Raw genomic sequence first — 27424 nt, 5'->3', positions numbered from 1 at the left:
GATATTGTGTCCAACTATAACTATATATACACATACACACACACACACACACACACACACACACATATAAAGAATACAGGTAACAACAAACATTGCTGGTGGGACTGCAAATTGGTGCAACACTCTGGAAAGCAGTATAAAATTCCCTCAGAAAACTTGGAATGGAACAACTATTTGACCCAGTTATCTCACTCCTCCGCATATACCCAAAAGACTTAAAATCAGCATACTATAGTGATACAGCCACATCAATGTTCAGAGCAGCTCAATTCACAATAGCTAAGCTATGGAACCAAACTAGGTGCCCTATAACGGATGAATGGATAAAGAAAATGTGGTATATATATATACATAATGGAACATTATGCAGCCATAAAGAAGAATGAATTATGGCATTGCTGAGAGCCACAGCTGAGTCGGAATGGCCCCTGGCATTTTGCCAATAGTATTGATTGACAGGAGAGGCATTACTATCCGCCTCTGCAGTTACTTTGCAGTTCTCACACTACTTTGGAGTTCTCCTGGGGATTCCCAGGGATTCCTGGAGAGTTCCCATTGGTTGGGGAAGTGCAGGAGGAGGGATTTCCAGAGGATATTTCTGGCTGCTGGTTCCTAGAGGAGCAGGTGACGTTTGGGAGGAGTTCCCAGGAGCTTGTGTGGAGCTGCTGGTGGAGTTCAGAAATAAAGTTTGTTCCTGCTTCAGTGGCTGGAGACCTGTGCCCAGCCAGACTGTGGCATGGCATTTGCTGATAAATGGATGAAACTGGAGATTATCGCGCTAAATGAAGTAAGCCAATCCCCCAAAATGAAAGGCCAAATGTTCTCTCTGATATGCAGAACTACTAACACAAAATAAAGAGGAGGGGGCTATCCAGTTCATTGGATTAGACAAAGGGGAATGAAGAGAAGGGAGGGAAATGGGTATAGGAATGAACCAGACTTTCCTTTCCTATGTTCATGTATGAATACACAACCAGTGTAACACCACATCATGTACAAAAATACATTCTACCATCATGTATATCCAAAAAGAACAAATGAACAAAAATTTTAAATTTTTTTATAAAGTGCTGGAGATGTAGTTCACTGGTAGAGCACCCCTGGATCCAATTCCTGGTGGGGCAAAAAAATAAAAACTGTCCATTCAGCTCTCACCTCCCACAGTGAAGAGGTGGGCAAGTTGAAGGTCGTTATACCATAAAAAATTTACACTAGGGGCTGGGGTTGGGGCTCAGTGGTCCAGCGCGTTTGCCTAGCATGTGTGAAGCACTGGGTTCCATCCTCAGCACCGCATATAAATAAATGAATAAAATAAAGGTCATCTTTTTAAAAAAATTTACCTAAAGTTTTCTTTAATTACCAACGTGTAACACTACACCACCCATCCTACCGCCTCCATTATAACCCCGCCCCATTTCCCCTAAGCCACGCCCCAATTCCCCCTGCCCCTCCCCTCCCGTGGTCTCCACCCTCAAGCCTGTCCTTCTTCCCCACCCACCTCAAGTCTGCACCCCGCCCCTCCGCTCTGGCCCCGCCCAGCCATGGGGCGTGCCACCACAAGCTCCGCCCAGTCCACGCCCCGGCCACCGCCGCGTGCGTAGCCCCTGCGCTCGTACGCCTGGAGCACGGCGGTCTCCTCACCACTTGGGGGCCCACAGTCGGGCCCTGCGGTGGGGGCGCGGGACCGCCAGCGGAGGCCTGGGCTAGAGGTAGGGCCCGGGGTGGTCGGGGAGGCGGCGTGGGTCTCCGAAGGCCTAGTCAAAGGGGCGAGGGTGGTGGGGCCCTGAAGAAGGCGGCGCGCCGGTACCAAACGGCTGAGTGCCGGAGGGGAGCGCGGGGCCGGCGGTTACCGACGCGGTCAGCAGAGCCGGTCTTGGAGGTGAGGGAGCCTGTGAATGTGTATCGTGCCCCTTGGGGCGCCAGGCCTGCGCTTCGCGTGGCGAGTTGAGGCGTCCTCGGCTCCAGGCTCCCGACTCCAGAAACAGGCCGAGCGGCCGGGAGCGAGCCCGCCTTGGCCCGGGAGAAGCCGGACGGAGCCCTGCGAGGGGAAGGCGAGCCCCCACTGACCGCCTGCTCTCTCCTAGTTAGACTCCGGCCTTGGAAAAGATGGAAGGCGAGGGGCAGCCGGGGTCGGGCCCGCCCGCCGAGGGCCTGCTCGCCGACGGGCACCTGATCCTGTGGACGCTGTGCTCGGTGCTGCTGCCCGTGTTCATCACCTTCTGGTGTAGCCTGCAGAGGTCGCGCCGGCAACTGCACCGCAGGGACATCTTCCGCAAGAGCAAGCACGGGTGGCGGGACACGGACCTGTTCAGCCAGCCCACCTACTGCTGCGTGTGCGCCCAGCACATTCTGCAGGGTGCCTTCTGCGACTGCTGCGGGCTCCGAGTGGACGAGGGCTGCCTCAAGAAGGCCGACAAACGCTTCCAGTGCAAGGAGATCATGCTCAAGAGTGAGGGCAGGGCCCTGGATGTCATGCCCCACCACTGGATCCGAGGCAACGTGCCCCTGTGCAGTTACTGTGTGGTGTGCAAGCAGCAGTGTGGCAGTCAGCCCAAGCTCTGCGATTACAGGTATGGCCTATGTAGGAACGCTCCATGGGAGAATCACTCCCATGTTTTTGTATCTGTGGGAGTCAGGTTTTCTTTTTTTAATGTTTATTTTTAGGCGTAGATGGACACAACACCATGCCTTTATTTTTATGTGGTGCTGAGGATGGAACCCGGGTCCCGCCCCTCAGGAGTCAGGTTTCCTTGAAGGCGTGTAGAGGCCTCCGGTAATCACAGCCTCTTGCCCGCCCGAACTGCTCAGGACAGACACTTCTGATGTTGTGGAAAACGGCCTTTGCAGTAGTCTTGCTGAGAAGAGGCTTCTCTCCTCTACTTCTTTGCCAGCATGCCCTTTGGGACAATAAAACTTGACTCTTATCTTTCTTAAGTGCTACCTGCATCTTGGCCATTATATGTTTCCCCAGTTTACATAAGAAAAAATGAAATATGGCCAAATAAATTTTCCTTTCAATCACAAAACTGATTCATCCTCGGCTTTGTATTGTAAAAAGAAGTGTAATTCCAGGGCAGCACTTTAACTGTCTTTTGCTATGGGTGCCATAGTGAAACACATTTAAAAAAAAAAAAAAAAAACCAACACTGAAATGAAAACTCCTCTTGAGTTTCAAGATGGTCTTGCAAGACTGTGTAGTATCTTAGATACACGATCTTGATTAAACCAAGAATATGTCAGTGGCTTCTGCATACACCATGGACAAAACATTTATGTGGTTAAGTAGTGTCTGAAATAGATGAAGATATACCTCCTCTTGTTAGAGATTGGTAGAAGGGAATGATGTCTTACAGGTCATCTGTTCTAACTCATTTCACAGTTGAGGAAATTAAAGGTAAAATGGGACTGACTTACAAAGGAATTCTTACCCCCAGAACAGGATTAGGAATGCTGATACCAAGCCTCCCATAAGTCTGGACATCTTCATTGTAATGGGTTTTTAAAAGCTCATGAACGTACTTACAAGCTATAGTAGAAAGCTGGGACTAAATAGGATAAGCCACTTTTTTCTTTTTTGTAGAACAAGCTCTCTGTTTTTGTTTTGTTTTTTGGCATGAGCACTGGTATGTCAATACCGGTTTTTAAATCTTACCCTAAATAATTTTACACATTATCAGATTTAGATTTAATAAGTTTTCAAAATGATATATTTTAGACAATTTTAGAATTTTTTAACTATTTGTTTGTATTTAGTATTTAGATGTTGTTCTGTCTAACCTGCCTTTTGTCCTTAATCAGTGAGTGCAAAGTTACCAGTGACTTAAAATAAATGTCACAGTGAATTGACTTTTGTTGTTTCCTTCTATTCTCTGTGCGCAAATTAAATCTCCTGTTTTTTGCCTCTACAAACCCTTGCCTGATTTATTCAACTTCCGCTTCCCCAAATTTTTCCTTCTTGATGATGACATATCCTTTATCTCAGGGTTCTCAAGTAACATCCCCAAACCAGCAGGATCATTATCACTTCAAAATCTATTTAAAAATGTAAATTCTAGTTTGCCAGATTTGACAAGTAAAAATCTAACATTTGGGAATTATACCAAAAAAAAAAAAAATGGTAGTTTATCTGAAATTCTCATTTACCGGGGCATCTTCTGTTTAGTATCTGGCAACCCTAGCCCCACCCCAGACCCACTAAACCAGAAACCTGGCAGTCTTTGTTTGAATAGCAGATAACTCTGAAATTGGAGAATCACTGCCATGTTTTTGTATCTCTTAAAACCTGAGTCTCATTCCTTAATTTTGTGTTCTCCCAGTGAGTGCAGTGAAAGTTTGTAATGATAGATCTCCTTCTGATTAGCTTATTCCTAGGGACTGAGCAGTCTAGTCTGTTCACCGCCTGCAATGGTCTCTATATAAATTTAAGAAATATTTGTTATTCCGAAAAGTAAAAAGCAGTATCCTCAAGTTGTATGGATTCTACAATATTCTAAACTGATTTATTTTAGCTAATAATTTTATTCAGGATTATAGTCTATTGTGACCTTCTGTAGAAATGAGATTTTGGAAGAAGAAACAAAACATCACTATTTAGAACATATGATCACAAAACAGTCCCTCTCTGGATTTTATCCAGCCATGGGGAGGGCTTCTTTCCTTTCTGCTTCACATTCTTAGAGAAGCTGGTGAGCTCAGACTAATCATTTGAAAGGGGGTAATAACAGGTAGTGACTGATTTTAAACCTGCAGCCCTGTTAAACTCTGCAAAATAGGTCTTTATACTTATTTATTTGTCGTCTATTTTGTGCCACATATTGTGCTAGAGTCTGTTTTCCCTATAGACTTTTTTCTTTTTGTGTGTTTCTGCCTCTACCCCAACCACTACAATGTATTCTGTACCTCATATCTGAATCACTACTTCTCTCTCCTTCCTTTTGTTCTTCTCGATTCTGACTACAGTAGGGAATTAGGTTATATTTAAGTGTTTGTTCTATTTACTAACTAAATCTTTGTTCCCTGTAATATTCTCTCAGTAAGAGAAAAGGAACTTAAGTTTGTTTGTTGTTTGTTTTAATATTTTTTTGTTGTAGATGGACACAATACCTTTATTTATTTGTCTTTATGTGGTGCTGAGAATGGAACCCAGGGCCTCACACATGCTAGGCAAGTGCTCTACTACTGAGCCACAACCCAAGCCCTGTTTTTTTTTGTGGTTTGTTTATAAGAAGGCTTTTTCTTCATTATTCTCCCTCTTCTCTCCCTACATACTATGATTAGTAAAACAAAGCCACTTTAGTCTCAGCTTTGATCTTAAATTTTATATTTCTGTATTCTATTGGTATATGTCATATTTCATTAATTATCTGAAACAATAAAAGATACCAAGCCATCTTCTAAGTCAGAGGTGAAGCTCAATGCTTTGGAGCACACCTGTAATCTTAGCAACTTGGGAGGCTGAAGCAGGAGGATTACAAGTTCAAATACAGCCCTGGCAATTTGGGAATCTCTTGTCTCAAAATAAAAAATAAAAAGGACCAGAAAATAGCTCAGTGGTAGAGCACCCTGGGGTTCAATCACCAGTACTGCTGAAGCAAAGCAGATGAATATTCTTATATTATGATACTTAAAGAGCCAAAAGTAAACATTTTAGGCTTTGGGAAGCATTTGGTCTGTCGAAATTACTTAACTCTGCCTAGTACAAAACCAGCAATGGACCATATATAAATTAATAGGTATAGCTGTTTTCCAATAAAACTTTGTCCACAAGATCAGGTGGAAGACATAGTTTACCAAACCCCATTCTGGTATGAATCCCATAATTGACCATCACAACTTCAAGTATAATATAGGTGCCCCCTCCAGCATACTAAAAAGCAATTGGGAACAAGTAACTATTTTTAAAGAAAGTAATAAGCAATTTTGCCAGCAGAATTTTTTTGTTGCTAAACTTTTAAAAAATAAAAGCATTGTGATATGTGACTATAGTCCCAGACACTCAGGAGGTTGAGGCAGGAGGATGGCATGATCCCAGGAGTGCATTAGCAGAAATTTCAGCTACTTGGGAGGCTGAGCTACTTAGAAGGCTGAGGCTAGAGGATTACAAGTTTGAAATCAGCCTTGGTAACTTAGCAAGACTGTCTCAAAGTAAAAAGTTTAAAAAGTGCTGGGAATATAGCTCAGTGGTAGAGTAATCCTGAGTTTCAATCCCTAGTACCACCAAAAAAAAAAAAAATAGAGGTCATCCTGGGCAATATAACAAGACTGTGTCTCTAAAATAATTTGATTTAACAAAAGTAAAGCAGTTATACTCCTGAACAAAAATAAGGCAAATCTGCAAAGCATTCCATGTTTTCCCATGAAGGAATAGTGTAGATGATGTTCTGTATCTTGATAAGGACTTCAGTATGAAGGCGTTCATTTCTCAAATTTCAATACATGTATATATTTGTACATTTCATTGTATATAAATTTTACATCACAAGAAAAACCTATAAACAAGTAATGAACTCTAGAAAATGATAAACCTACTGGCTGTTATTTAGTATTTTTATATCTGCCATTTATTTGAAAATGTACCAAAAATAAGATGAATTAATGGATATGGAAGTGTGTAGTAAGATGTTTAATGCTTGAATGCTAGGTCATAGGGATACCAGTTTTTAATGTAAAATTAAAAATATTTTACCTTTTTTTTTTTTTAACTTTTTACAGTGCTTGAGGATTGAACCCAGGATCTTATACATGCTGGGCAGGTGCTAAAAAAGCATAACATTTTAAAAACAAGGTTATCCTTGTTTTTAGGAAATACTTGCTGAAATTTTGAAGGGTGAAATCTCAATATCCGAAATGTATTTCCAGATGATTTAGCAATGTATACATTTATATTGAAAGAAGCAAGTCATGGGAGAAAATATTAATTAAGAATCAAGGAAGCTGCTTCATAGTGGGGTATAGAGAGGGAGCATGGGAGGAATAGACAACTCTAGATAGGGCAGAGGGGTTAGAGAGGAAGGGAGGGGGCATGGGGTTAGAAATGATGGTGGAATGTGATGGTCATTATTACCCAAAGTACATGTATGAAGACATGAATTGGTGTGAATATACTTTGTATACAAACAGAGAGATGAAAAATTGTGCTCTATATTTATAATAAGAATTGTAATGCATTCCACTGTCATATAAAAATCAGGGCCCAGTGCTGTGGCATACACTTATAATCCCAGCAGCTCGGAAGACTAACACAGGACATCCAGAGTTCAAAGCCAGCCTCAGCAATGGCGAGGCCCTAAGCAACTCAATGAGACCCCGTCTCCAAATAAAATTAAAAATAGGGTTGGGGGTGTGGCTCAGTGTTTGAGTGCTCCTGCATTTAATCCCCAGTACTCCCCCCACCAAAAAAAGGAATCAGGATTTGAGGAGTGTAGCTTGGTAGCAGAGCACTTGCCTAACATTCTAGAAGCAGGGGGATCAGAGTGAAGGGTGAGTTTAAGGGTATTCATTTTGCTACCCTTTTGATTTCTCTCAAAGTTTGAAAATTTCAAAGTAAATATAGGAACAAATAAAACTCTTAAGCAGTTACCCAGTGACATGGTACTTAAACTAAAATACCAGGATAGTATTAATTTTTTATTTTTTTTATTTTTTTTAATATTTATTTTTTAGTTCTCGGCGGACACAACATCTTTGTTTGTATGTGGTGCTGAGGATCGAACCCGGGCCGCACACATGCCAGGCGAGCACGCTACCGCTTGAGCCACATCCCCAGCCCCAATTTTTTATTTTTTTAATATCTTTTTTAGTTGTAGATGGACACAATACCTTTATTTTGTTTATTTATTTTTATGTGGTGCTAGGATTGAACTCAGGGCCTTGCATGTGTGAGGCAAGCGCTCCACCGCTGAGCCACAACTCTATCCCCAATTTTTTATTTTTCCATTGGCTTTGAAATCTAGACTAAGCTAAATACTAAGATACAAGGTGAGTAAAAGAATAGATCTCAAGTTTGAAGATGTTGTTTCTAAGGAAAAAATATAACACTGAATAACTAGTAAGCATTTTGCTTTTATCTTTACAGAGCAAAAGCTAATAACAGTTACCTTGTTGAATTATTTTTAGGTTGGGGATGTAGTTCAGTGGCAGAGTGCTTGCCTAGCAGCAACTGTCAGGCCCTAGGTTCAGTCCTCAGCACTTCAATAACAACAACAAAAAGAACCTCTTCTGAAATTAATTAGAATTTAGTAAATGATAAGTGTGTCATAAATCAGTGGGAATCAAAAAAATTATGAATTGTGCTAGGACAAGTGCTCTTTGGGGAGAAAATAGCTACAGATGAATATATAAATTGGAAATGATAAAAGACTTTAAGCATAATAGTATGTGAATAAACTACAAAGAGAAGTACAGATCTGTATATCAAAACATAAACTGAAATACTTTAAAAAGTACATTTAAGAGGAAACTAGCCTGGCCCAGTGGCACATACCTTAATCCCAACAACTTGGGAGACTGAGGCAGTAGGATTACAAATTTGAGCCCAGCCTGGGCAATTTAAATTTATCAAGACCCTGTCTCAAATTTTTAAAAAGGGGCTAGGAATGTGGTTCAGTGGTAGAGCATCCCTGAGTTTAATCCTGAGTGCCACAGAGAGATAATACTGAAGCATGTTTTCAATGAATATACAAAAGAAATTGGTAAACACATGTGTTTGCAGTTTTTAAAACCTCCTGAAAGATGAATATAGGACATAAATGAATTCACAAAGCAAAAGACAGTTCAGTTTGACCTAGTGACCAGGAACCTTTAAATAGAATCTTAGGAAAATGTATGCCCTTTGATTCAGAAACTTCTACACTTGTAAGGAAATTATCTCTTTTATGTTTGAGGTTGTTCAACACATTGCTTATACTTACAAGAACAAAGTAATGTTTTTTTAAAAAAACAGGTAAGGGGCTAGATAAATTATGTTATATCCACATAATGTATTATAAACCATGTTTTTAATAAATATTTAATAGCATATAAAATTATTCATGATATAACAGAAGAAAAGCAGAGGCTGAGGATATAGCTCAGTTGGTAGTACGCTTGTCTCATATGCACAAGGTCCTTGGTTCAATCCCCTGCCAGCACCACAAAAATAATAATAATAGTAACAGGAAAAAAAGTAGTATCTATTATAGATCAATATAGATATCATATTCCTAACCCAAAAAACAAATTTGTATGTATTATAATAACTGAAAATAAGCATATCAAAGGAATTAAGAATGTTGGTAGATAATTTTCATTTTATACCTTTCTAAATATTTCAATTCTCAAATATAAGCTAATATTATGAAGTAATTCTGTGGGCATCCTTTCAAATTAATGTATAACAAAACATTCATGTAGATGAAAATTTGACATATTTACAACATTCTAATTTCTTTCAATAACACTACCCTGTTTTTAGAGTATGATCCCCTTTTCCAAGGCCACAGTCACCTGTAGCCCATGGGAAGAGGCCAAAGCAGGGATCTGCCTTCGTTTTCCTCAGCACTAATTTTCTAAATGAGAAGCCATGTGACTCCTCAAAATGTATCCTCTCCTCTGAATGCTTTATGTGTAATCCTCACAGGCAGGATCTGGTTACCTGTGCAGTTATGAATTCCCACAAGTTAAACAGATCATTGTCTCTAGTCCTACCCAATTTAAAAGTTCTTGGTAAAATTTGACCTGTCTCCCACAAATAAGTGTATTGGTGTTGAAAATAGTAATATTATATATATATATTGAATATATATATAATATTTTTAAATTGATGATAACCAGTAGAGAGATGTATTATACTTTAGCTGTGAAATCATCTATTATAGTTTTACGTATATGCATATAATTATTTTTAGCAGTAAACAGGACTCTTGGTAAATAGCAGTTATTGGACAAATCTGAACATCTGAAAGGAAAAAACACCCTTAAAATAGAAGACCAAGAGAATTAATATATGGGGGAAAAATGTATACCCTCTTTTTTTTTTTTTATTCATTTAACTAAAACCATTTTTTTCTGGTGGCCTACTTTGTCCAGTCCAATCTACTTTATCTGTGAGTGGATTAAATACTTAGCAGATTAAAAATAGAAACCCCAGACCTCGCCAGCACTGTTCCCTGCCTGTTGTATACATTGGTACTGAACACAGAGGCAAATCTAAATATACTTGTTTTATCTGTATTTCAAAAGCAAACATAACTTGGTTTATGAGCTGCCCAAAAAGCAGTTGACTGTTTTACTTACATTTATAAGTTGAAATTTTCAGTTTAGACCTGAGAATGTCTTTAGGGCTCAGCAGTGGCACATCTAGGCAGCAAAGCCTGCAGACCTCAAGAACGTATTTCAGTTAAAGCACAAATAACTAACACATAACAGTTGCTGTTCTAGGTGGCTTTTGTTAACGTGGCTGATAGCTATTGATATTTACCTTGTTATAAATCAGAATTAAAAAATCACTGGGCTGGGGTTGTGTAGAGCACTTGCCTAGTACATGTGAGGCCCTGGGTTCGATCCTCAGCACCACGTGAAAATGAATAAATAAAATAAAAGATATTTAAAAAGAAAGAAAGAAAGAAATCACTAAAATACATATTTTTAAAAATAATAACATATTTTTATGAAAATGTTTACATTCAGTCTCTTGTTATAGCACATCATACATCTTCTGGGGAAAAAAACTACATTTTTGAGAGAATGAGGATGAAATAATTTCCTAGTATTATTATTAAAATGGTTTTAATCTCACAGATGCCCTGAAAGGATCTTGGGGCTCAAGATGTTTGAGAACCATTGTTATATTTTCATTCAAACCTTGTAACATTCAAAACTTGTAACTATTTTCACAATGCAGGCATAGATACATATCTTACATGTGCCAGATTTTATATTCAATAATGATGAAATTATTATTTACATTTTTGACAAAAAAAATTGGTTTGTAGCTCAATAAGATTATAGTTTAAAATTAATATATGTCTTTGTTTCTTCCTTCCTTCAGGTGTATTTGGTGTCAGAAAACAATACATGATGAGTGCATGAAAAATAGCTTAAAGAATGAAAAGTGTGATTTTGGAGAATTCAGAAATATCATCATTCCACCAAGTTATTTAACTTACATTAACCAGATGCGAAAAGACAAAAAAACAGATTATGAAGTGGTAATTAGAGATTATTTTTCCTATATTATTATTTCTATAAAGTTGAGTCAGTGTATGAGATTGTTAATTCTGCATTTGTGAGAAGAATCAGAGCCAGAAATAAAATAAATAAAAGATTAGCCAAATTATTATATGTGTGCAGATATGTGACAATAAATCCCATCATTAGGTACAAATATAATTCACCAATTAAAAAATGTGGCGGGGAAGGGAAATAAAAGGTCAAGAACAAGAAGGGATGTAAAATACCTTTATGGTAAGCTATAAAACCCTACCAATTCCCAGAAGTGTGATAAAAATTTTGGCTCTTGAGTTCTTTCATGCCTAGAAGGAGATCAAAAATGTACTAGTGATTTCTAAATCACTGCCTGCATTTGAACCTAGCTTTTTAAAAATAGATTCCTAAAGCCAGGCATGGTGACACTTGCCTATAATCCCAGTGACTCAGGAGGCTGAGGCAGGAGGATCAGAACTTCAAGTCCAGTTTCAGCAACTTAGCAAGGCCCTAAGCAATTTAACAAGACCCTGTCTCAAAAGAAAATGTAAGAACAACTGGGGATGTACTTGGTGGTAATGTGCTCTTAGGTCCAATCCCCATTACCCCCCCAAAAAGAATTCTTTAGTCCAGTTTCATTGCCATGTTTGATTTAATAGATCTAGGGTAGAGCCCGGAAATCCATATTTTTTTAAGGTCCTCACATAATTCTGATGACCAGCCAAATTCGAAATTCATTATTGTCAGTGAAAAGAAAATAGGAATTTTCCTCACACCTTGTTCTAAAAGAATTTTCCATGTGGAATTCTACATGAGGTCTCTAAAAAAAGTTTATATTGCACATTGGATGCTCCAATAAATAATACCAGACATTGAAGTTGTTGGTGAAGGATTTGCTGTGTGTGTGTGAAAATCAATGTAAAAATATCTCTCAATCTTTATGTAGCTCTTAAAGAATAATTATAAAAATTTATATATATATATATTCCCTACTTGAATATACGAAAATTTTTAAACCTTAATATTGTTAAGGTTAAGATACACTTTTTAAAAAATGTACAGCCTCTTATCTGAATTTAATCTGAAATTATAAGAGGTATGAGAATCACTGAGTTAAAACCACAGAATGACTTTATTAATGTTGAAATCTATGAAGAGAGGGAAAGAGAAGAAATGGTTAGATTATAAAATTTTATTTGGCTTTTGGCTATTACAAGTATGGATTTTTGAATCCACTTTTGAGTACCCCATTTAAAAAAAAAAAAAAAAAAACTTTCAACTAGAATATAACCAGCAAAGGAAAATTAAGCATGAAAAGAGATCAAAGAAAAATCCATATCAATATCCATGAATGGTTGAAAGGACTTGAAATGTATTGCTGAGAGACAAACTCATATTACAGGTAGAGCATCCCTAATCAAAAAATGCAAAATACAAAATTTTCTGAGTGCTGACATGACACCACAAATAGAAGATTCTAAACTTGATGGGTTGTGGTCAGAATGTAGGCACACTAAAAACATTGTGTAAAATTACTTTCTGCTGTCTATAGAAGGTATATGGGAAACAAGAATTTCATGTTTAGACTTGGGCCTTATCCCATTATGTATATGCAGATATTCCAGAATCAGAAAATATTCTGATTCCAGGCATTTCAGAAAAGGAATATTCAACCTGTACATTGCTTCAGATGTTTAAACACAGCCGTTATGTGGAAGAATAAATAATATCCAGTTGCTTTAGAAGCAAAATTAGAACAATGAATGAAAGTTATTGAAAGGCAGACTTTCACCTCAGTTTAATCCAGAACTTGGTACTATTTTAACAGTGGCATGAACTGCCTTGTTATTTCCTTCCTAACATATCTGAGCATATGCTGGAGGACTTACCTAAAGTAACATAGAGGAAAATTGTACATTAAGTTGGAAGGTTAATCTCTTAAGGTCTTCTTTCATTCTTAGAACTATTTGACTTTCATATTATATTGATAGTACTGGTATCATTGTTTTTTCAGCAAATTCCAGCACCATTGTTATCAATGAATGAAAAATGTTGTGTTTGTCATCTCTGAGACTTTTTTTTTACTCGTTTTAATATTTTTAGCTAGCCTCCAAGTTTGGAAAACAGTGGACCCCAGTAATAATCCTGGCCAACTCCCGCAGTGGAACTAACATGGGAGAAGGACTATTGGGAGAATTTAGGATCCTGTTAAATCCAGTCCAGGTAATTAAACAGATCACCTTCCTTTCTTTATTAATCTTTGCATTTTCAATTTCCCTTGAATTCAGCTTTTACTAATTCTTTAAGTCACTAATCATGTAGTAACAGGAAAGAATAGTAATTATAAAACTATCAAGCCATCGGGGCTGGGGTTGTGGCTCAGTGGTAGAGCACTCTCCTAGCACGTGTGAGGCCCTGAGTTCGATCCTCAGAACCACATATAAATGAATAAATAAAAAAAAAAGAAGATCTTTAAAAAAATAAAACAACTATCAAGCCATTCAGATGTGTGGAAAAACATAAACCATATTACCTAGCAATCCCACTTCTGTTATCTACCTAAGGGAAATGAAAACATGTTCCCCAAAAACTTGTATGCAAATGTTCATCGCACATTAAATGGAAACAGTTCAACTGTCAATCAGTCGGTGAGTGGATACACAAAATGTGTGTCCTCAAATAAAATGGAATACTGTTCAGTGATACAAAGGAATAAGTTATCTATTATAGTAAATAAGCTTCAAAAACATTATGCTAAGTGCAAGAAGCCAGGCTCAGGCAAACACATATTATACAATTCATATATGTGACCTGTCCAGAAAAGACAAATCAGTAGTGACAGAGTAGATTGTTGTTGGCCTGAGGCTAAGGTTGGAAAGGAGGAGAGACTGCAAAGGGCCATTGGAGGGTCTTATTAAAGCAATAGAAATGTTCTAAACTGGATTATAGTGGCAGTTTCACAACTTGATAAACTAACTAAAAATGGTAGACTTGTTTACTTCAGGTGAATTTGATGATATGTAAATTATAACTTCATTTTTAAAATTTTAGAATGGAAACTAGGCAATATGATATCATAAATGGACTCGAGCATTCATTTATTTACACAGGCAAATGATTTAACCTTCCTGCATGCCTCAGTTTCCTGGCCAATAGAATAAGAAGAATTCCTACTTTGTCAGTGTGGGGCATAAGCCATGGTGAATATATAAAGTGCCTGGCATGGTACCTGACATGTTATTAATGATAAATACACAGTGGCCAGTATTAGTTAACTATATGCCTACTCATCTACAGGGAAATAATCTCTCAGATGAAGGACAATATTGTATAAAAATACTTTTTTTGTTGTTCTTTCATTTCTAGGTTTTTGATGTAACTAAAACTCCTCCTTTCAAAGCCCTGCAACTTTGTACTCTTCTTCCCTATTATTCAGCTCGAGTACTTGTTTGTGGAGGAGATGGGACTGTGGGCTGGGTCCTGGATGCAGTTGATGAAATGAAGATTAAGGTATTTGTCTTTAAGAACCGCTGTAACGGGGATGTAGCTCAGTGGTGGAGCACTTGCCTAATATGTATAAGGACCTGGGTTCCATCCCCAGCACCAAAACAAAACAAAAAGAAAAAACAAACTTACTACTACAGAAGCACTTCTAAGATTAATTATACAGTATTGTTTTAATTATGTAGGAAATATTAGAAAACATCACCAATTCAAATGGATAAGGATGGGATATTGTGATAAAGCAGTTAGTACAACCTAGAATTGTTATATTTTTGTCTTTATTGCTTTGGTTTTCAAGTTTTACAAAATATTATTATGTTATACATTATTTAAAGAGAAAATCTGAAGTATGTCTTCCATGTTCTAGGGACAAGAAAAATACATTCCACAAGTTGCAGTCTTGCCTCTAGGAACAGGCAATGATCTGTCCAATACACTGGGTTGGGGTACAGGTTATGCTGGAGAAATACCAGTTACACAGGTCCTAAGAAATGTAATGGAAGCAGATGGAATCAAACTAGATCGGTAAGTTACACTTTGCCAAAAAGTGTATTTCTTGAATGTTGGGAATAGTATTTGGTTTGTAAATGAAGACTTGTGTAGCTGTGAACTTAAATGTAATTTGAATGTAAAAGATTATATTAGTTTTACTTATAAGTAGATGCTGATGTCTGTCTTTGTTATTTTGTAAGGTCCAAAGGCAAAGTATGCTGAGTACTTTCTCAAAATTTGCATTCTTTCTCAGATGTGGTTATTTTCTCTAATGTTATTTTAATAGAAAAACCTCATCTATCAGGCATCCAGAGTACTGTTTTTGGTTTAAAAGTTTGTTTTGTTTTGTTTTTTTCCTATCTTCCAGATGGAAAGTTCAGATAACAAATAAAGGATACTACAACTTAAGGAAGCCTAAGGTATGTTTTTAGTGCTTCTATTATGAATAGTTTTAGCAAACAGACACGGAATGTCCACAGTGCATAAGTTGCAGCACTATCTAGTTGGATGCAGAGGCCTGGTGCTTATCTGGAAGGAGCTGGTAGTGGAACAGAAGAGACCATGTGCCCACCTCACTAGCTTCTGTAAAAGGTGCTGTGGGGAAGAACAAGGTGTAGGCATACCTCCTTCTGCCTTGGCAGATAAGGCTGAGGAAATTACAGAGGAAGTGATGTGGGAGCTGGCCCTTAAAAGATTAATATAGTTTAGATCAACAGAGAAAGGAACAAAGGACTTTCCACAGAAGGAACAGTTAAATAGTGTGAGGCGTGGTTAGCAAACAGCAAATAGTACAGAGATAATGTATCTGTGTTTTTGTTTTTATTTGCATTGCTGGTGATCATACCCAGGACCTTGCTCATGCTAGGCAAGCACTCTCCCACTGAGCTATAGCCCCAACCCAAATCTGTATTTCAAAAAGATATTCTGGAGATAGTGTGAAAATAAGTTAGAAGCCGCATGAGAGCATTAACAAGGAGAATCTTAGAGTGAGGACAATTCAAAGACATTTTAAAGTTGGAATTGATCGAGCCTTGGCAATTTATTGGTATAAGAAGAAAGAGAGAAAACGCATATTACTACTAGAGTTCTGATTTTTATTATTGTATATATGGAAACGGCATTAACCAAGATAAGAAAAACAGGAAGTTTCAGGCTTAGGTAGGAAGAAAATAGTTACATTTGGGGTATATCAACTCAAATAACTGTGAGTTGGAAGTTTGAGCTTGTTAACTCAGGAATAAGAACAGAGCTAGACATATAGATTGGGGCGTCCAGGCTAGGTCGGGAAATAAGATAAGCTGTCTATAGCCTGGATTGAGACTGATAGAAACTGAGAGTTACAAAGAAGGTTTGAAGCAAATGCATTGGGACTGTCAAAGTGAAACCCTGAGTGCACAGAGGAGAGCCTTTCTAGATGCTGGGGTATGAGTGTGGCATGGTAAATAGAAATGGAAAGTCAGATTCATATTCAGTTACCAGCCTAGAACTGAAGTTTGTTTCTAGTAACTTCACCAAAGAGTATAAAGTAGCTGTATGTGAAAAATTTAAAAAGTACTCAATTTTCAAAAAGGAACAAAAGACTAAGATTTACATATTGAAGTATGACACCTGCTTGCAGAGAGACAGTCTATTGCTTATCCTTTCTCACAGGAATTCACAATGAACAACTATTTTTCTATTGGACCTGATGCTCTCATGGCTCTCAATTTTCATGCTCATCGTGAGAAGGCACCATCTCTGTTTTCTAGCAGAATTCTTAATAAGGTGTGTTGGATAAAATAACATTTCCTGCTTATCACTGAAGGTACAGTAAAAATCAATAGTTCAATTATATTTAGCACTCTTAGATCTCTTAGATTCTAATTGAACTAACTTATAGAAACATTGGCCTGCTCTGTTGTGTAGGACTGTCAAGTTAGATTCTCTTTTTTTTTTTAATATTTTTTTAGTTGTAGTTGGATATAATACCTTTATTTTATTATTTTTATGTGATGCTGAGGATTGAACCCAACGCCCCACATGTGCTAGGCAAGTGCTTTACCACTGAGCCACAACCCCAGCCCTCAAATTAGATTCTTAAATGTATTTTATTAACTGGAACACATTTTTATTTTATTTTATTTTTAGATATTAATGGACCTTTATTTATTTATTTATATGCAGTGCTGAGAATCGAACCCCAGTGCCTCACACATGCTAGGCAAGTGCACTACCACTGAGCCACAACTCCAGCCCCTAACTGGAACAGATTTTTGAAAATTCAATGTTGGAATGTTTTTCAACATATTTTGTTTAGGTGAAAAGTAAATATATGATAACTTATATAAATGGCAACTGAAATTGGAAAGGCAGTTAGGCAGAGTAAAATTTTAGTTAAGTCATTAATGAAAAAATATAAACCATTGGCTTATAAAACTCCATAAGACAGATGAGGTAAGGAAAAGAGCACTTGTTTACTGTGACTCTTAGCTATGGTCATCACTCTGGTTTCTGGCACAGTCAGTTCCTTTAATGGAAGCTTTGTTTTGGATTTTGTTTGTTTGTTTTGGTACTGGGAATTGAACTCAGGGGCACTCAACCACTAAGCCACATCCCCAGCTCTATTTTTTATTTTATTTAGAGACAGGGTCTCACTGAGTTGTTTAGCACTTCGCTTTTGGAGAGGCTGGCTTTGAACTCATGATCCTCCTGCATCAGCCTCCTGAGCCACTGGATTATAGTCGTGCACCACTGTTCTGGGCTCAGAATTTTTTTTAAATGACTTTAATGATAGAACAAAATAATGTGAAAAACAAATACAACCAGGCGTGTTAGCACACACCTGTAATCTCAGCAACTCAGGAGTCAGAGGCATAGGACCCCAAGTGCCTCAGCAACTTAGCAAGACCTTGTCTCAAAAAAATAAAAAGGTTGGCAAGGTGTGGTGGTGCATGCCTGTAATCCCAGTGGCTTGGGAGCCTGAGGCAGGTGGATGTGAGTTCAAAGCCAGCCTCAGCAACTTAATGAGGCACTTAGCAACTCAGTAAGACCCTGACTCTAAATAAAATATTTAAAAGGGCTAAGGATGTGGGCTGGGGTTGTGGCTCAGTGGTAGAGCACTTGCCTAGCATGTATGAGGCACTGGGTTCGATTCTCAGAACCACATATAAACAAATCAATAAATAAAGGTCCATCAATAACTAATAAAATTTTTTAAATAAATAAATAAAAGGGCTAGGGATGTGGCTCAGTAGTTGAGCACCCCTGGGTTCAATCCTCAGTACCAAAAACTTAAATTAAAACAAAATAAATAATTCTGTTCCTGGGCCTATTTTACAAATATTTCAAATTTTATTTCGTTCCCTTTTATTATAGTTAACTAAAGCAATAAATATTGCTATTTATATAAATGATAATTAACTTTTCTGTACTTCATCAACCTTTCTGTATTCAATATTTATATTCAAAATGAATCATTAAATATTTGCTTAATTTATCTGCATTTTCCTTAAGTAATTGGAGTAATCAGCAGAAAAACATCATTTAAACATAAACCACCCCTATTCCTTCTGAAAAACAGACTAAACTTTAAACTAATAGCCTATAATCCCAGCTACTCTGGAGGCTGAGACAAGAGGATCACAAGTTCAAGACCTGGGCAACTTTAGCAAGACCCTGCCTCAAAATTAAAACACTAAAAGGGCTGGGCTATAGCTCAGTGGTATAGTACTCTGGGTTCAATCCCCATTACCACCAAAAAAAGTATGGCCTTTATTGTCACCTCAAAAGAGGGATGATTAACATTTCCTCTGTTGTACCACAGTTCAACTCTTTTTTTCATTTTCAGAAAATGTATAATTTAATAAATATTGTATAATTGGAATCTTGCCCTGAGTGTATAGTCCAATTGGAGAGATAATGCTCACCGGGAACAAATTTTTTAAATGACAGTATAATGTGATATCAGCATAACGTCAGAATTGTTTAGGAAAGAGAGAGGTGGGAAAGTTTCCAAGGAAGCTCAGGTACAAGGGCCAGACTTGAGTCTCTGAAGAATGAGCAGCATACCTAGGAAGAGAGACCATGGACTCATCCTAATCTGGGGCTACTGATCTTATTTCTTTTTTGTACCAGGATTTGAACCCCAGGCACTCTACCACTTAGCCACATCCCCAGCCCTTTTTTACTTTTTTTTTTTTTTTTTTTTTGAGACAGAGTCTTACTGAGTTGCTTTGGACCTTGCTAAGTTGCAGAGGCTGACTTTGAACTTATAATCCTCCTGCCTCAGCCTCCCAAGTCTCTGGGACTATTAGTCATGTGCTCACATAGAACTCTTTAAGCCAAGAGTAGCATAATAGAATGAAATGTAAAATGAAAAGGCTGGTAAAAGAGAATCACACACCAAAGCATCCCTTGGAGTGCCCTTCTGTCCATCAGTGTTCATTCCACTCCAAGGAAATGCTGTTCAAGGCAGAATGGGGAACTTTGTACAGTGTCTTTTTCTTAACATTTAATAGGGTTTGTGAGATTTGTTTTAATGTCATATTTTTGTTCATTTTTCATAGGCTGTTTATTTATTCTATGGAACCAAAGATTGTTTAGTGCAAGAATGTAAAGATTTGAATAAAAAAATTGAGGTAAGCCACAAATACCTTCCACAAAGTTTTAGATGTTTTCAGGATTATGAAGGTTTTTTAACAGAAATGCTGATTCTTCTTTTAAGTTACTTTGCTAACATATGTGGGGTATTTATTTGTGTGCCAAGCACTTTGCTGAGTGCTTTATATACATTATCCCTCTAAACAGTTCCCATAAACTATAAGGCAAGTAGTAGTATATTGCTATTACACAGAAGAGAAAACTGAATTTAAATAATTTGCCCATTTTCAGACAGTTGGTTTCACAGGCATGGGTAGTCAGGTTTGAACCCAGGTTTACCTAACACCCAAATCTTTTAACTGATATGCCCTAATGATTTGCACTTTAAGTTGTCTACTACAGTGAGTGCCTGATTTATCATAAATGCTCAGAAGACATTTAAATGCAAAGTTCAATTCAGACTGTTTTGGTGCGATCTCTCTCTTATATACCTAAACAAAATAATACTGTACATGCTGGCACATTCCTATAATCCCAGCTACTCAGGAGGCTGAGATAGGAGAATTGCAAATTTGAGGCCAGAATGGAGAACTAGACCTTATCTCAAAATAAAAAGATCTAGAGAGATAGCTAAGTGATACAGCACCCAGTACCAAAAAAAAAAAAAAAAAAACAGAAAAAAAGGAGTGATGGTAAGGACTAGGGATGTAGCTCAGTAATAGAGGGATCGCCTAGCATGCATGAACCCTTGGTTCAATTCCCACCACCAAAGCAAAAATGTATAAACAGTAAAAGTAGAATTCTAGTGATTGATTATTGTTACAGTATACCTGATAACATGAGATGGCAAAACCTTGTGTGTATTTCTTGCTTGCTTTTAAAAATAATCTAATGGGGGCTGGGGTTGTGGCTCAGAGGTAGAGCACTAGCCTAGTATGTGTGAGGAACTGGGTTCGATCCTCAGCACCACATAAAAATAAAATGAAGATATGTGTTCACCTATAACTAAAAAATAAATATTTAAAAAAATAATAATAATCTAATGGGCTAAGGCTGTAGCTCAGTGGCAGAATGCTTGCCTAGCATGTGTGAGGCACTGGGTTCAATCCTTAGCACCACATAAAAATAAATAAAGGCATTCTGTCCATAAAAAGTAATAATAATCTAATGGTTATAAAAACAACAAAGATGCTAATGGAGAGACCCAAAACTAGTAAAGTAAGTATGGGAATAAGTAAGATGGGAAGAGATAATAAACATATTGGGAAAAGAGAGAATAAAGTGAGCAGAGAATAAGGAGCCAAATTTACATTAGCCAAGGAAAGCCATGCTGTTAGCAAACACTCAAGAGCCTGTGGGAGCCACACCACACAAAATAGCCAGGTTCTCCATAAAGAAGGTCTTGGGCATCCCAGCTGCCCAGGAGGCTGAGGCAGCAGGATCGTGAGTTCAAAGCCAGCCTCACCAACTTAGCGAGGCCCTAAGCAACACTGACCCTGTGTCTAAATAAAACACAAAATAGAGCTGGGGATGTGGCTCAGTGGTTGAGTGCCCCTGAATTCATTTCCCTGTACCAAAAAAAGGTCTCTGGATACTTTATTATATTTCCTTCTTTCTGGGCTTTGATAATATTGGTAGCACATATAAAATAGCACTTTATTTTGTTGTCTGAGTTTTAATTTATACAAAGGTGTTTCTGAAGCCACCTGCAAAATGCAAGGTACTCCTAAATACTGGAGTTGCAGTGATAAATCCCTTCTCTAAGTTTACAGCCCAGAGGGAAAAAAGATACTTAAATCACATTGCAACATGGTATGAGAAGTGATATAAAAAAGCAGGTGGTCTTATAGGAGTTAGGATCTTCAGATACTTGTCTAAGGAAAATGACAATAATATGAAGTCATTCTAGAAAAAGTAACAAGCTGAAATCTAAAAATTAAAAATTAGCTAAGTGAAGAAGGTAGAGAAGATCTTTCTATGGTATGTTCTCCTTGCCTCTTCGGCCATGCAAACATGGCCGAAGAGGCAAGGGAGAACATGATATAGTAGTGTTCAAACAGAAGCATAGTAGCAAAAGCTAAGGATGGACAGAAACCAAATCACAGAGGTTTGTATTGGCCTATTAAGGAGCTTGAATTTTGTCATGAGCATAGAGTCAAGCCACTGAAGGGTTATAACATGGGGATTAGGTGCATTGTGTCAATCCAACTGCTCTGTGAGGAGTGCACAGGAGAGAAGTAAAGCTAGTAATAAACAGACCGGTTAGAACAAGCAGAAGAAGGAGATGATGGTTCTGCCCTAAGGTACTGTCCCAAATGATAGAGAAGTAGTATCAAGCAGGCACAATGACACACACCTGTAATCCCAGCAGCTTGGGAGGCTGAAGCAGAAGGAACACAAGTTCAAGTCCAGCCTCAGGAATTTAACAAGACCCTAAATAAATTAGTGAGACCCTGTCTCAAAAAACAAAATGTGGTTAAGCAGTCCTGGGTTCAATTCCTGGTACCCAAAAAAAAGAGAAAAGTAGCCTCACCTGTTTTCAGATTGATGAATGTGGAGGAGAAAGGCATAGGTGGCCAAGATAAATCCCATGTTTCTGGCTTGGGGAAGGTGAGGGGTGTGCTGCTCTTCCCTATGAAATAGGTTGGTGAGGGGAAGCAGGTTGCTGAGAAGGGTTTTGTCTGTTTTGTATATGCATCATAAATACCACAGTCAGTAGAAGTGTTTTGTGGGCCTTTGAATATGGCCCAACTCGCCAGCAAACTGTGCCAGCAAAGTAGAACTGTCAACACAGAGATGGCTAAGACTGCCCCCCACAGCCTGCAGCATGGAGAGAAGGGCTTAGTACCGGCCACAGAGGTAGGAGTCCCCAGCGAGCAAAGGAGTTTTCAGGTACAAAAGAGGCTTCATTAGTATCAGGTCAAAGGTAAGCTGTGAGTTAGACAAGGCCTGAAGAGAATGATGGAATTTAACAAAAAGGTCATTATTAATGCCTTAATTAAACACAATTCCACTGATTGGATGTGGTGTACACCTATAATCCTGGCCACTCTGGAGGCTGAGGCAGAGGGATTATAAGCTTGAGGCCAGCCTGGACAATTTAGGGAGACCCTCTCTCAAATTTAAAAAAGTTTCACTGAGGAGGTGGGAAAGCCCAGACCATCTCCAGTGAGAGGTGGGAAATAGTCTTCTCCTACACCTGCTTCTCTCATGTCTTCATGATTCCAGCTGGGTATGTGTGGAAGTCACTTGCCCTGTGGTAACTAACTGCTTACATTTCTTTAAAGCTAGAACTGGATGGTGAGCAAGTACAGCTGCCTAATTTGGAAGGCATCATTGTTCTGAACATTGGCTACTGGGGTGGTGGCTGCAGATTATGGGAAGGAATGGGAGATGAGACTTACCCACTAGCCAGGTATGTGTATTCACAATCTTAAGTCACCATTTTCTTTAAAACACCCTATTATTATAGACTTTCACATTTTTTTTCAGCTTTTCTTGTTTATATACTCAGTAATATAAACATTTAATAGGTTGATGGCCCCATTTGTGTTAGATGGCCCCATTTGTGCCCTTACTTGGCTGATTTTATTTCATTGCATCATATGATCCATATTTCCTTCTTCAATTGTTAGGCATGATGATGGTTTACTGGAAGTCGTAGGAGTGTATGGGTCTTTCCACTGTGCTCAGATTCAAGTGAAACTCGCAAACCCTTTTCGAATAGGACAGGCACATACAGTTCGGGTAGGTAAAATATGCTGTAATACTCTATTTTCAGACCATTCATCTGTTGAAGAAAGGAGGCATGGTGTTTTTTTTATCTAAACAGGTTTATGGCCCATGCTGTTGGTAACCCTACTTCAGAGGCTCGAGTGGGTGGGAAAGAAACAGAAAACATGGCCCTTAATCCAGTCAAAGAAATAAGGCATCTCCTGAAAATGAATCCCTAAACAATCCGTGAATATTTTCATATATTGAGTTTAGTTTTCTAGAAATGAGATGCAGAAGGATTAAGGGACCATAGGTGGTATTAGTAAGGAAGATCTTTCTGAACTTCTTGGTACTGACTTTTTTCTAATTTTTTTTTTCCTAACATCAGCTGATTTTGAAGTGTTCGATGATGCCAATGCAGGTAGATGGAGAGCCATGGGCCCAGGGGCCCTGCACTGTCACCATAACTCACAAGACACATGCTTCAATGCTGTATTTCTCTGGAGAACAGACGGACGATGACATCTCTAGTACTTCAGAGCAAGAGGACATAAAGGAAACTTAGTAGACAAATGAGAAAATGAAAACTTAGTGTAGCATCTGCACAAGCCAGTAGATACATGTTCATCCAAAAGCAGAAATTCTCTATCAGCTATTCAGTCTTAATTTCACTCATAGTATAATGGATATACATGTAAGGACTGGGATCTAGCTCAGTGGTAGAATATTAGCCTAATGCATGAGGCGCTGGGTTCAATCCCCAGCACAGGAAAAAAAAAAAAATATATACAGTATTTAATGGGTACACATTTATGTAAATAGCATTCCCAAAACAATCAAACTTCCAGTTAGTATAAATGCGTATTCTCTTTTCAGCATACTTTGACCATGTTACTAACTTTGGAAAAATCACTAAAGATTACTTGAACATGAAATGTTTTTCATGGTTGTATATTTTGAGAGTGAAGCTTACTCTGAAATACGCACTCTCATTCCTTATTCTTAAATAAAATATTTGATGGACAGTATGTGGGTAGAAAAATCATTTCCATCTTAATTTTTAATTCGGTGACTCCATATTGTTTTAAAAATTAGCTTGCTGTTTTGAACGGAAATGGTTCATGTCAAACTGGCATGGTGAATGCTAGGCAGTCTCCTGCAGCATGCTTTTTCAAACCCTTAAAGGAGAAATGTAAAAGAAAGACAATGATCAAATTTGCGTAAAGTGTTGTTTGGTCATTTTTAGACTTCTAGATACTGTTTATTGTTTGATATTAATCCTGTCCATGACCATGTTGAGCGAAAGTTCAGGATTTTTTCATTTTGTTTTGTTTTTGTTTGCAGTACTGGGAATTGAACCCAGGTGCCCAAGGATTCTAAGCAAGCTCTCTACCACTGAGCTACACCCCCAACCCAAGGATCTTTTTTTATATCAAAAGAGAACCAGATAGGGGGATTAATCTAAAATACGATTTAGAGCGTTTTTGGATTAAAAGCTACAGGTTCCAACAATTTTAAAAAAAATGGTTAAAAGAAACTTACTGATCAGTTAATTGCTCAAAAAAGTTCAAGACTAACTCATGTTTTCAATATTCAATGGTCTTCTAAGATTTTAAAATAGGGTAGTCTTTCATATTTAAAACTCTTAGAAGAATTTCCCCGTGGGGAGGTAAGTGGACAGAAACCACTGCTAAAATGTTTATGTTCTATTTATTTTAAAATGAGAGATATATTTTTAACTTATTTATTATTTACCTTGTTGTATGATACTTGTGTTTAGTGTTTACACTGTATTATATAGTTTATTTAATAAGTTAAATTGGTCACATAAATTATCCTAGTTATAATTAGATAAAAATATGAAGTCAGGTGCAGTGGCACACATCTGTAATTCCAGAGATTTAGGAGACTGAGGCAGAAGGATCAGAAGTTTGAGGCCAACCTCAGCACCTTAGTGAGACCCTTTCTCAAATTTTAAAACAGGACTGGGGATGTAGCCCGGTGGTAAAGTGGCCCTTGGTTCAATCCCCAGTACCAACAAATAAAAAAGACATGTAATAAAATCCTAATTTAATTCTCCTCCCAGAAATATTACCTAAATATTCTCATTCCTCTATGTTTAAAGTGGGTAGGGCATGAAAAGCACTGGCAAAGTGCTTTTGGATAAATGCAGACATTGTCCCTCAATGCCAAAAACTTATTGAGGGGCAGTTCCATGGATGCCCGTTAGAGGGTGCTCTTCTGCCATTGTTAACCAGCCTTACCCTAAGGGTCTGCAGTTGGGCACACCCAGTGGGCCTCCAGCCTGGTGTTTTTCTGACAAATGGCCTATTTGTGGGCTTAATGGTCTTTCATGACATTAATCTCTGAAAAACTAGAAAATCCCAGTGGCTCCCCTTAAGGGTCTGCTATGACCCACATGAACCATAAACTTCAATTTGAGTCACCCCAGACCACGTTTTGAAAGAACTTTCTAATGTATGCAGTAATCAGTATGTTATATAAAATACTTTTACATTGTTAAATTAACTTCTTTCAGATGTCCAAATGTGATGCTAAATTCCAGTATTGAAAGATTTTGTACACAAGTCTACTTTCAACTTATTCAGGCACCTTTCATATCAGGTAACCATGGCAGACATAGTGGGAGAGTTTTGAAGATTTTCTTTTATGGGCTGATCATGTTTTGAGTATAATGAAGTTTATCCTTTAATTCATGATCAAAGTTTTTATGGTTACCACACTTTATTAATACATTGTTATATTCACTTTGTTGTAGGTTATACCTATAATTCATAGTGTTAATTGTAATCGAAGCAAAGTAAATAATTTGGAATATCAGAATTAAAATAATCAAAATAACTATAATTTTAATTGTTGAAATTACTCTAACCATAATGTTACACTGGATTTAAGTTTATGTATAATGCCTTTATTTATTTAAACACATTTTTCAGTTATAATCTAATGAGGTTTTTTTTTTCCTGCTGACCCTTCATGAAATTTTTCTGCTGCCTTATTGATTCATTCAGGTTTAATTTTTATTTAGGAAAGTTATTTCGGAATACTATATCACAAAACATATTGCTATCTTTAATTTTAACAAAATTCACTTACTTTTTTAGCACTAGTTGCCCAGCACTTCAGATAAATGTATAGGCCTGTGCCTTGTTTAAATAAAAACATTTTGTAATAATTCATGTTTGCAAGTTATATAGTAGGGTGTTAATTGTTTATATTACCAGGATTCTACATTTTATGAAATAATTCACCATAAGATTTTTCTGTTCCATTTAAAATTGTCTTGATATTAAAAAATAACTTCTACATTCTCAGGAAGAAACATATTTCCATATCCTTTCACATTTCTCTCATCTTTTACTGCCCTAATACATTCCTAATTCCTCATAAACTTAGTGGCTTAAATACTGATTACCTGGCAGCTCTTATAGATCCCTGAGGTAGATAATAATTTTCAGTCTTTGTTATATTTAATAGGAGTCGTCTAGTAGTAAGATTACATGGTTTAAATTATTTAGGTTTTCTGCAACAATTAGATGTGAACCTTTATTGTAATGCTAATGTTTGTAAATTTTTTATAGTTAAAATTATTTATTTTTATTTTTTTAGGATATGTCAAGAACATGTAGTGTTTACTTTCTGAAATGTATTTGCCTAGAATTGTAAAATATACTGTGACTTAGAAATTCCATAGTCTGTTTTGCACTGTAAAAATTAATACTACCAGCATGTCAAGAAAAATAATTTGCATTTGTACTATAAAGTAAAATTGTATCTAATTTATGTTATGGGGATTTTAATTTGCACTAACTAGAAAACTTTAAAGGTTCTGTTAAAATACAAATTGATGTGGACTCAAATACCAAATTTGGCCATTCAATAGAATGGTTGATAGTTTTGTGCAATTTTCCTTCAAAATAATATTAAAGCAAGA

The 27424-nt window shown here is 37.4% G+C and overlaps 1 protein-coding gene across 2 annotated transcripts; it reads left to right on the top strand.

Moving 5' to 3' along the window:
• The first annotated feature begins 1624 nt into the window (after positions 1 to 1624).
• Dgke (diacylglycerol kinase epsilon) lies at positions 1625 to 27424 on the top strand. Of its 2 annotated transcripts, none has more exons than XM_026407810.2 (12): positions 1625 to 1709; positions 2085 to 2570; positions 11027 to 11186; positions 13285 to 13404; positions 14548 to 14691; positions 15053 to 15210; positions 15545 to 15596; positions 16828 to 16941; positions 19722 to 19793; positions 23043 to 23170; positions 23391 to 23502; positions 23858 to 27424. In XM_026407810.2, exons 2-12 carry the CDS (start codon positions 2107 to 2109, stop codon positions 24032 to 24034), a joined length of 1701 nt encoding a protein of 566 aa, XP_026263595.2. In that variant the 5' UTR covers positions 1625 to 1709; positions 2085 to 2106; the 3' UTR covers positions 24035 to 27424. The 2 variants fall into 2 exon arrangements, with proteins under 2 accessions (XP_026263595.2, XP_026263596.2); XM_026407811.2 differs by having other exon boundaries at positions 1631 to 1709; positions 2089 to 2570.

Source organism: Urocitellus parryii, chromosome 7 (assembly GCF_045843805.1).
Source record: "Urocitellus parryii isolate mUroPar1 chromosome 7, mUroPar1.hap1, whole genome shotgun sequence".
In the NCBI taxonomy this organism is placed as follows: domain Eukaryota; kingdom Metazoa; phylum Chordata; class Mammalia; order Rodentia; family Sciuridae; genus Urocitellus; species Urocitellus parryii.
The sequence above is the reverse complement of the archived record's forward strand: the minus strand, read 5'-3'. Positions and strand labels throughout refer to the sequence as shown.